The 11706-nt window shown below is 39.4% G+C and overlaps 1 protein-coding gene across 2 annotated transcripts; it reads left to right on the forward strand.

Moving 5' to 3' along the window:
- The first annotated feature begins 449 nt into the window (after positions 1 to 449).
- On the forward strand, positions 450 to 11685 carry LOC131251738 (protein STRICTOSIDINE SYNTHASE-LIKE 4-like). 2 transcript variants are annotated; one of them, XM_058252657.1, is made up of 6 exons: positions 451 to 649; positions 5385 to 5597; positions 7715 to 7782; positions 10251 to 10487; positions 10861 to 10993; positions 11351 to 11685. In XM_058252657.1, the coding sequence occupies exons 1-6, from the start codon at positions 455 to 457 to the stop codon at positions 11615 to 11617; spliced, it is 1113 nt and encodes a 370-aa protein (XP_058108640.1). In that variant the 5' UTR covers positions 451 to 454; the 3' UTR covers positions 11618 to 11685. The 2 variants fall into 2 exon arrangements, with proteins under 2 accessions (XP_058108641.1, XP_058108640.1); XM_058252658.1 differs by lacking the exon at positions 5385 to 5597 and having other exon boundaries at positions 450 to 649.
- Positions 11686 to 11706: the final 21 nt, after the last annotated feature.

The raw sequence follows: 11706 nt of genomic DNA on the forward strand, positions 1-11706 counted from the left end.
TATTGATTAGGTCACACAGATGTGGATGAAAGGAAAACACAAATATCAGTTTGATACAAAACTTTTGTAGCCTATTAACAGTCAATCACCACTTTTTCTTAGGGTATTGTCCACATAAGAATTGTCTCTGCCTCATTTTTTGGCTCATGCTTTAAAATGATCAGGCAAAATGGATGAACGGTGTAGATATTGAATACATATATCAAGGTGGGCCCCACACTAAGGGCTGCACTGTCTTGAGTGAGGTTGGGGCTGCACCTAATCCGCTCTCAATCCGGACCCTCCAAATCGTTAAATCAGCATGGATTTTTAAGTATTCTCTATTGTCCGGATCGGTACAATCTGGACCCTTTAATTGACATTCGTTTCTACCACATGTACGGCGGATATGACACCATAACCTAGAAAGTGGTGGTGAACTATCGCTGTAGTCACCTGAACGCATAAATATTACATGCGGGGAGCTATCCAAATTCCACATACCGACGCTATGGACCCCCGGCGCATGTTATCAGCGTGCACGAGCGTTTTCGTTGTGTGCTTGATTGCTTTTCTTCTTCAGATTTTCATCCACTCACCCATTTCTCCTGTCCCGCTTGAATTGCCTGTAGCATCACCACCGTCCGATTACACGAAAAATGCGTTGCAGGTGCTCTCTCTCTCTCTCTCTCTCTCTCTCTCTCTCTCTGGGGTCCACTGAGAAGTGCATGTGACATCCACTCCGTTCATCATTTTCGCCATGAAAAATATGGCTGACCCAAAACTCAAGTGAGCCATATCAAAGATCAAAGTGGGAATCGGAAACCTACCATTGAAGCTTTCTTGAGGCCCACCAAAGGTTTGGATCAGGATTATATTTGGTTTTTACCGTTCATCCTGGCGGGAATCACGTTCTGAACGGGTTAGATGACGTTTCACGGTGGTCCAGGAAGGATTCAACGGTGGCGTCTCCAACCCTACTGTTCCTCTAGTGCGGCCCACTTGAAAATCTGGCCGATCTGATGAATATACCGTCATGATTCTTCGGTAAAACCATCTACATGGGGATGGATGGAGTGCTGACTTATACATGTGCGTAAGCACAGCAAAGTTCTTCCTAGAGTACATCTTGACGTGTTGTGTAGGTTGGGACTTCAGCTTTCGGGCCCACGCTCATCTTTCAATGATCCAAACCGTTTATACGATGGGCCTTCTCTTGGATGTGATCTAAAAATGTAATAAAATAAAATAAAAGTAATCTTATGTTTGAATATTGCTACCCTTTGATCTTCCGTCACTTGTGAAATCTCAGTCTTGAAATGCTTCGATTGATAGAGAAATGCTCTAGTGTGCTCGAAGCACTATGAGTTGTAATGCTCCTAGTTGCATCGGGACCCTCAAACAATCCAATCGATTGATCTCTACTGTCCATTAAGTCCGAAGCAAATTTCATGGGCTACCACGCAAATATGAGCCCAAATGTACAATCATAACCATCTGATCATTAGCCTCTGATATGGACGGTCAAGATCACTTGCAATAAAATAGGTCCAATCTATATGTTGTATCATGTGAATGCTTTGGAAGAAAATTTAAAGAAGTTTCATTAAAATGCTAAGCTTTAAATGTTTAAATTATAAAATATCTATAAATTGAAATAAAAAGATGAGGATAAAAAAAAGAGAGCTTTTAATAAAAATAGAAACACAGAATTTATGGTTAATACTTTGAGTTACGTATTATGGTATAAAAGACCTTTAAGAGAGACAATGGTATAATATACTTTTTATGATATCAGATTAGAACCTATTACCATATGTGCTTAAAGCAATAAGGTTCGAATATGCATGCTGAAAAATGAAAGATCAAATATAGAGTTGGCTTTTAAATTGAAATAGAATAAAAGAAATCGGCTTTTAAATTGAAATGGAATAAAAGAAATCGAACAAAAATCTAGAGAGCAAAAGCCTCTATCTCAAACTCTCTTCCTCAACCAATTTTCTTCTCCCTTTTCTTAGGGCTCTCTATTTCTAATTGTTAGGGTGAAGTCACTTTTATAAGAAATTAGAGAGGGACGCATAAGATTGAATGGATAAGATTAAGCCGGTTCAATTCTCTTGAGCTTGGTACTTTGGCATCAATGCCTGGCTTCGGCAAACCGAACAACTACATAAGAGATAAGAGCAACCAAGCCTGAAATGTAGTCTGACATAGGGCTATACACAAGTCGAGCTAGCTCGAAAAGCTCACTCAACTTGGCTTGAATCAGCTTAGATTGACTCGGTTTGAAGGGCCAACTCGAGCGAGTTAAGCTACTTTTTAAAAGCTGGAGTTGAGTTCGAGCATAAGCATGGTACATATCAACTTGACTCGAGCCCGACACTGCTAACTTGGCCCACCTCAACTCGGCTCGATATCCATCCCTAGTTTGATGCACTGCTGAAGAGACAAAGAGCAATAAAGCCTAAAACTAAACCTGGGATGGAGCCTGGCAAATGCAAAAGTGCAAAAAACACTGCAGCCGGTACTGCACCGATTTTGCACAAAGCTGGCACTCAGCTATGCCGACACTCAGGTGCTCAATCTGGACCGTCAGCTGCTCAATCTAGGCCATTGGTTACTTTCATGTGATGATTTTAGCTACTCAAATTGAAGGCCACCAAAGTTACAAAGCCAAATAATCATGTTCTGATTGTGGAATTTCTACATATTCCATCATGAATTGCTTACCATTCCAAAGAGTTTCTTTTGTTAGGCAATCCTAACCATGCCATCCACGACTGAGAAAAAGGGTGGCCACATAAATAAAAACAAACCATCAATGGACTGGATCATCCGATCGGTATGAATTTTGCCCTGTAACTTATAAAATGTGTTGTAGACTTAATAGACGGTTCAGATCCATCTATTCAACTGTCCATTTGGCAGATGCACCTAGGAGCACTATAACTCACGGAGCAGTGCTTTCTCTTCCTAGCATCACCTTACAAAATGACACCCATCAAATATACGGCTTGGACCATTGGAAAGATTCCCAATACAAGGCCAAGGTCCACATCAAAGCTTATCAGCTTCCGAACGTCCACATCAAATTACGTCTAAATCAGGTCCCAATCTGATTACGTGGAAACTTTCAATTATTAGTCACAGTTCCGGTTCTCGGCAATTTCTCGGCCTGGAAATTTCCCAAGAGAATTTCAAATATTGAAGTTTTTCACGATATTATGGGGAAAATATCACCAAAAATAAAAATATTAAAATATTTATTGTAAATTATTTAAAATATTTATAATTTAGCAATGCATTGATATAACAAATTTTAGGGCTTTTTTGGATGCTTATTAATTATTTTAAGTTGTAAGTGACTTACTTATAAGTTACTTACACATAGTAACTTACATTATGAATTCTCTCCTAAGTTACTTACAATACTCACAGGCATCCAAACAAGCCTTTAATGTTTGCAAAGATTTTAAGAATTTCGCCATATTATTTGGTGTATTTCTCACTTTATTAAAGTGAGATTTCAAAATCTTGACGATATTTGCCACATTGCTGGGAAATGATATAACGGGCTAAGAGTATGGAAACTTCTAGTGCAATTATATGCAGACCGGAATGTAGAGATACGTACACTAGTCGAATCAACTTGAGATTGGCAAAACTGGGCTCGACACGGCCAATAGCTAACCTCAGCTTGAACTTGGTTTGGCTTGGTCCTCGAGCTTGACTAATTAGCTTAGCTTGGTTCAATCAATAGCCCTTGCCAGTTTGAGCCGATTTCGAGCCTCTATGACATTTTCTCAAATACAGAAAGTGTATAGTCAAATTCTCACATAATGCAAAATAGTAACAACATTTTATAGGTATTTCATCAAACACTCCGTGAATCAAAATTAAGATATGAGAGTAGTCTTATAATGTAAAAAAAATTATATTAATTTGTTCCATATACAATCCTTTTTTGCCAACAGCTGATTCTATGGAAAATGTACACACCCTAAACAAACTTCGTTGAGTCATTTCATCAAACACTCGGCGTGCAACATCAATATCAAAATAATTATGTCACCGAGCCAATTCGAGTTAAGATTTGATCTGAGTTGAGTTGAAGCTAAGACAAGCTCGAATTCAACTCAAAAAAATTTTGAGCTCCAAAAACCAACTCAACTAGGTTCGAATCCAATTTCAAGCCCAGGCGAATCAACCTTTTCCGAGTCGAGTCGAGTGAGCTGCCCAAGCTAACTCATGTACAGCTCTACTAGAGTGCGTGGGTTAGGTGAGACCCAGACTCACCCAAGACATTGCAACCCTTAAAGAGGGGCCCACCTTGACATATTCATTTTGTATCCACATTGTCCATCTGTTTTTCCACATCATTTTAGAGCATTATGCCAAAAATGAAGCAGATCCAATTATCAGGTGGACCAAACCATAAGAAACAGTGGTGATTGACCATTAATGGACGACAAAAGTTTTCACTTCAACTGAGCAATGTATGAAATCCCCTCAACTAGGGGATTTGGCACCATGGATTTGAGAGGATTTGAGGGGATTTCATTTTATGCCATAAATTAATTGGGGTTTCAAATCCCCTCAAATAGGGGGTTTGAAATCTACGGTGATAGCTTGGATTACATCTGAAATTTTTCCAAGACTTTCGTGTGTAACATGTGTATCAATTGCATCACTATAATTACTTTAATACGATGATCAATGTCGTCCAAACATTGTCTTAAAAATTGTTGGTTAGTCACTCTGACGTGATCTTATGCTTGTGGCCCATATGAGAGTTGGAATTTCATCATTTTCGGGCAAAGTATATATTTCAGCGGGCTTATTACAAACATTACGTATGTTCACTAATTAGAACTATTAAAGTTGATTTAGTAATTAAATTCAAACCCCGGTATATATACTATGCATAGCTACTCTTGGATCGAAGTTGGTTATGAATCTAGGGTGCCAGACACAATGAGAGGATTTCAAATCCAAGGGGTTACATATCAAGGGTTCCAAATCCACGCTCCCAAACGGGCCATTAAGGATTATACTTATCTGTACACGTGTAACATGTTCTAATTACTATTGATAAATCTGAAACTTTCATCTTAATGGATACGTTAGATGATCTGAACCTTTCATCTTAATGGATACATAATTGAGATGATTGCTTTTAAATATAGGATACTCATTTGAATATTCTTGCTTTAAAATAATGTCCAAGGAGATAGTCCATGCTCAAAGTAAAGAGTTAAAATGATAAAATGGTTTATTCCAATATGAGATCTTTTTATGGGCATTCTCCATCTACGGCAAACCCCACCAGACGAACGGGTCGGATCATTCGAACATGATCCTATATCCAAAAGAAACTGACTTATTTTCTGTTTCCTTTTTCCCAGTCAGTGGTTAAAATTGGAGAAGGTGTTCTCCAGGGACCTGAAGATGTGTGTGTGGACAAAACTGGAGCAATCTACACTGCCACAAGGGACGGTTGGATTATGAAAATACATCCAAATGGGTCGTGGGAGAATTGGAAGATGGTCGGCGGACCATATTTGTTTGGATTGGCCATGTCAATGGACGGTGATCTGATTGTCGCAGAAGCCTATAAGGTAAAACCTGATATATTTTTATTATTATTATTTATTTATTTTTTAAGCTACTTTGGCTGTTCTTATTTCTTGTAATTTTGTGCTTATGGCCTCAACATAAACGTTTAAATTCCCATCAATGTGGGGCCCACGTCTAGCTTGGTACAGACCATTGATTGGATGAGAATCATTTTATATGGGCAACCCTGGAATTTATGAACCAGATTGGAGGATCCTAGCTACTTGATTAGTGACCACAAATAGACGGTGGAGAACAAACTAAAGTTATGGTCCACATGAGACAGAAAATGCCCAAAAGAACGAACGGTTGGGATCTTCTAATTTGGGGCATTTATGGGGAATCCATTATCCAAGTGAAGCCTATCAGAAGCTTGCCCAATCCTAACCGTTGAGCTAGATACAGCAAATCCAGGCCCAGTCTATATCTCTAGATAAAGACATGGGTCAAAAGCCCCACCAGGACTGGGAACGGAATTGGGCCCGTCTGGGCCTAGACCTGGCCCGAACCAAAACTGATGGGCCGTGGCCCACCCTGGCTCAAAATTTAATCAAATCTATTTCCAACGTGAGTGTTCCTAATCCATCCGTTGATCAAGCAGCCTGCACATGAACAAAGAAGTATACATTTACAAAAATGGAACCGACGGTCCACGTGCAAGATGCATATGTCGTGTAGCCGAGGTTTGGGATGGCCCGTCTTTATTTAGAGGTGGCAATGGGTCAGACCAAGGTAGGCCCAAGCCCATACAACACCTAAGTCCCAAGGCCTGGGAACAGCCCAAGACTGACCCGGACCGATCCGGCCCACCCCAAGTGGGTCATACATGCACAAAGAACAAATATTTTAGAGCGTGAATGGGTATTTATAGTCTTAAGGCCTTAGTTTCCCACCCATAGGACAGTTATTACACTTATTTAGTCCCCCTTGTGATATAGTGGCCCTTGTGATGTAGAACAGGCCGCAGTTGAATTCTTGGCTTGACTAGATCAAAAGAGGTTAGAATGGAAGTGAAAGTAGTCCGTTCGATTGGAGTCCCGTTCTACATAGGGTATAACATAATTGGGCATCAAATGTATCGAGATTGAAGAAATTCATTCTGAATAGAGAGAAATTGTTGTTCAAAGTTTGGAGTATAAATCAGCCATAACTTTTGATTTGAATATTATCACGGAATACACGACCTATCAATCTTTATGTAGCAAGTCATCCTGACCCGAGTCATTCAACTCCATAGTAGATTGCATCTGTCCATTTCATGAAAACAGACCTTCCAGTTTTATATAACTCTAAAGGCATAACTTCATTTCTTTCCTCCAATTTAAATTACTTGGATAACATTCTTCTGCATCTCTCTACTCATGAATTGTTGACCTAATGTGTTGAAAGTGGTTATTTTAGAAAACTTATTGGTCAGCAATCTTAGGTAATTCCTCATTTTCACTACATTATTACTAAAATTGTACTCCATATACTCTAATTTAATTGAACTAACTTTAAACTAGTTTAGATATATCATTAAAAAAAAACAAACAAACTACTCTTATTTAATTACCTTACTATTAGATTGTTAGACATTTATTGGATGATTAAAAGTGAAAAAGATCCAAACGTTTTGTCCCAATAAACAATTTTCCATGACTATGAGGTTTGGACTTTGGATTTTGATGTGGGAAAAGTGAGTTCCACAATTTAATACATCTGAGTTAATGTAGGCCACCTATACACACTTGCATTGCATTGGAAAGTTCTGAATTAGACCAATGAATTTCTCTGCCATAATAACAAATAAAAAGCGCTCTGGATTATATCTCATTATTTATTTTCTAATTATAATTTTTATTTAGTAATAACTTAACCATTCAATAAAATACTCATTGTATTAATAAATATTTTGACCCAATCTTTTGATTAAAAAAATAATTAGACACTACACTAGTTCATGAATTATTATAAGAATTTCATCTATTTAAATAAGAATAAAATAGAGGAAATAATAAAGAAAATATATTTTATTATTCAATCTTTCAGAATCTATGCATATCAAGTGTTATACTCGACCAAAGTATCAAATAACTATTGTAGAAAATTGTACTAATGAAAAGATATTATAATGCAGGGGTTGCTAAAGGTGAATCGAGATAGTGTGACCGTTCTTGCATCTGAAGTTGAAGGTTCTAAGATAAGGTAACAGGTTTTTCCATGTGCCCTTTTTTTTTTCCTTTGATATCTTTTGGGTTTAATGTGTGATGCTGCATGGCTTTATGCTCATATCATCTAAATTGTCCATTTTCCAAAAATCACCAAAATTGGACATTTCAATCTACATTATTTTCTAGTGGAATCTTTAGCTTAGTTTTGTTTCCAACCATTTGTTTGAATGCCACTAATAAATGTTCATTTTAAGGTCATTCTTCATGAGTTTCAATCTTTCATATGGTGGATCACCCACCTTAGATCATGTAGTTGTATTGTGAAAAAATATCCACACACAATTGTTGCAAGTAAAGCAAAACTTTAAAAAGAAAGAGCTAAATCAAAACCTTAAAAGCTATAAATAAATAAATAAGAAGGTATAAATGATTTATGTGATTAGGTAATTTATCTACATTTATATGAACTTCTTTTTCACTGAAACCGGAGAAATTAAGGGATTGCTTGGATACCACTGAATAAGTTACTTTTTAACTTATAAGTTATTTACCTTCTTTTTTTTTATTAAGTTGGTTTGGCAAACATATTGCAAAAATAACTTAGGTGTGCTTAAAGCTTTAGTTTTTTATTTCTTTTCTCCGGCCTTTCAATTTTGGACTTTTCTACATCCCTCCCTCTCTCTCTCTCTCTCTCTCTCTCTCTCTCTCTCTCTCTCTCTCTCTCTCTGTATATAGGACCATAACAAAGGAGACTCCTGCATGATGGATAATGCACATCAAAGGTCAGGCCCACATGATAGATGACACACATTAAAGGTGGGCACCACGTGATGGACTACCCATATTAATGTGGGCCCACATAATGGAGGGTCCATATCAAAGATTGGCCCTAATGATAAATAGACCCCATCCAAAATGGACAGTCCATGTCAAAGGTGATCTCCACATGATGGGCAATGGACATTGAAGTTGGGCCCCACATGATAGATGGCCCATGTTGAGGTGACCCACATGTTGGATGGTCCACGTCAAAGGTTGACCCCTAATGATGAATGGCCACATCCAAGGCGAGCCCTACATGACTGGCAACCCACATGAAGGTGGGGCCCACACAAGATAGACTTATCCACATCAAAGGTGGGCTCCACATGATGGGCAATAAATAATGGTGGGCCCCACATGATGGATAATTCACATCAAGGTGGGCCCCGCATGATGGACACTCCACATCAAAGTCGGCCCTAAGGAGTGTACCATATCCAAGTTAGGGCCCATATGATGAACGGTCCACATCAAATGTGGCTCCACATGATGGGTGGTGGATATCGAAGGTGGACCCCATATGATGGACAATGACATTAATGGTGGGCCCCACATGATGAATGACTAACATCAAAGGTGGGCCCTATACAATGGACGGTGAACATTAAAAGTCGCTCTTAATGATGAATAGCTCACATCCAACGTGGGCTCACATGATTGACAGTCCACATCAAAGATGGGGCGCACACAATGAATGGTCTATATCAAAGGTTGACCTTACATGGGAAGCGGATTGTGTACTGAGTAACTCAGTAGGGTAATCATACTGAGTAAACTCTGTGGGGTCCACCATGATTTATGTATCTTATCCACTCCGTCCATCCATTTTACCAGATAATTTTAGGGCTTGTGCCTAAAAATTAAGTATATCCAAACCTCAAGTGGACCACACTATAGGAAACAATGTGAATTGAACATCTACCGTTAAGAATTTCTTGGGGGCCATAGAAGTTTTGGATCAAGCTTGTATTTTTATTTTCCCTTCATCCATGTCTGTGTGATCTTATGAACAAGTTGGATAAGAAATAAACATTACTGTGGGCCCTAGAAAGGTTTCAATGGTGGAAGTCATTATTCTAACTGTTTCCTATGGTATGGTCCACTTGATCTGTGCGTATGCTTAAATTTTGGTCTCAACCTCTAAAATAAGATGGAAAAATGGATGAATGGCGTGGATAGACCAGATACATTTATGGTGGGCCCAACAGAGTTTACTCAGTGCGGTGAGAGCGTACTGAGTAACTCAGTACGCAATCCGATTTCCCTTACACGATGGACAATAGATCTAAGGAAACCAAACATGCTTGAGGGATAAATCCTCATGCTGTTAAAACCAAACAAGCTTTTTTACTTTTTGACCGGTAATGATGTTGTTTCCAAACATATTTACCCGTTGAATAAGTAGAAAATAAAATAAGTTACCTGTGACATTAGTTATTTATCTAAGGTTACTGTCCAACGCCCTTTAAAAATATCTCTTTTCCACTCTTCGAAGACATTTCTTTTATAAAGACCATGGGACGGAGGATCTGTTTCTTAACAGTAAAGGGATCAGATCTGACCATTGGAATCTATAATCACATTGAAACCACACAAGCTGATGATGATCATCGATCCACACCTTTGAAACAACGAAGGAATTTTTCATAATGGGAGTGATTTGTTTATTTTTTATAACAGGTGCGCAGACGAAGTCATCGAAGCATCAGATGGAAGCATATACTTCAGCGATGCAAGTACGAAATTTGAGATGCATGACTGGTTCCTCGATGTGTTGGAGGCCAAACCGCATGGACGTATCCTTAAGTACGACCCGTCGATGAAGAGGACAACGGTCCTGATGTACGGTCTGTGCTTCCCCAATGGAGTTGCACTGTCGCCAGCCGAAGATTTTCTCATCGTTTGCGAGACGTGGAGGTAAGGAAAGATCCCATCGTCCCATGCAAGGGTCCTCTCTAACGTGCACGCAAGGGAGAAGTTGATGGCCCACAATGCCCTCTTCGTCAACGGTCCTGAATTTAGGCCCGTTAATCTGTTAGGCCCATTCGGGCCCAAAACAAGCGAACTTGGACTGGGCTTTAGTTTGGAACCTCTTTTGCTTGGGACCCGACTAAAGTCTGGATTCAGACCCGGTAAGACTTCGGTGAAACTTTGAGGCCCACAGTCCATTACTGGGCCCAAATTTTTCAACGGACTGTGCTTGGTAGGTCTTTACCCGATCTAATCCCAGCCATTCATTGAGAATCTCTCTTTTAATTTTCATATTTATTTTTTAATCTACGATGGTCAGATTCCGGTGCTTGAAATATTGGCTGAAGGGGGAGTTAGAGGGGAAACGAGTGCCGTTCATTGAGAATCTTCCAGGGGCCCCTGATAATATCAATCTTGCACCTGATGGCTCCTTCTGGATTGCCTTGCTGGAGGTTTGCCCAATATTTTATCTTCCATTTTTGCCCTTTCCATTTCTAACGGTCAAGATCAGTGGTTGCAATGGATTGGACCCAGCCCAAGCTGAGCTCCCTTAAGGGTAACCTCTAACCGTCCAATAATGTTGTTGGATGGGAATCCCAACACCATTTCTAATGGACTTTTGAAATTCTTGCTTGATTCAAGTCAACCATCTGCTAACTAGAATTTCTGTGGCCCAGTTCTGTCCCATCAGTGGTGGGCCGATCTCTGAAGCCCAATGGATGAGCCCACTGCTCTCGCCTCATCTCATTCCAGGTGTACTACAAACATTGATAATGATACATGGAGGTCTGTTTTTATCTATCTTGCAGTTGAGATCTACAGGCCTTGATTTCGTCCACCGATCGAGCATGGCCAAACGCATCCTCGCAACCTTTCCAAAGCTGATGAATATGATCACACCCGTGAAGAGGAAAGCAACGGTTGTAAACGTTGGACCCGATGGGAAGATTCTCAAAATGTACGATGATTGGGATGGTAAGGTGATGTCCTTGGTCACATCAGCGTTGGAATTCGAGGGCCATCTCTACTTGGGTAACCTGGGAACGAACTTTGTAGGAAAATTACCATTGCATTGATAGATTATAACCTTTCCTGTTTCGATCATTGTAATCCATCAGACCTTTGATATAAGGGATTTAGACCATCCGTGTTTGCAGAATGCACA

Source organism: Magnolia sinica, chromosome 7 (assembly GCF_029962835.1).
Source record: "Magnolia sinica isolate HGM2019 chromosome 7, MsV1, whole genome shotgun sequence".
Classification (NCBI taxonomy): domain Eukaryota; kingdom Viridiplantae; phylum Streptophyta; class Magnoliopsida; order Magnoliales; family Magnoliaceae; genus Magnolia; species Magnolia sinica.

What these genes read in the sequence shown, in the direction of transcription:
- LOC131251738 (XM_058252657.1), top strand. Translation starts at nt 455, where the DNA reads ATGCGGGGAGCTATCCAAATTCCACATACCGACGCTATGGACCCCCGG. An exon ending in TTGTCGCAGAAGCCTATAAG is followed by an intron (nt 5,598 to 7,714) that starts GTAAAACCTGAT and finishes ATTATAATGCAG; the next exon opens with GGGTTGCTAAAGGTGAATCG. An exon ending in TCTGGATTGCCTTGCTGGAG is followed by an intron (nt 10,994 to 11,350) that starts GTTTGCCCAATA and finishes TCTATCTTGCAG; the next exon opens with TTGAGATCTACAGGCCTTGA.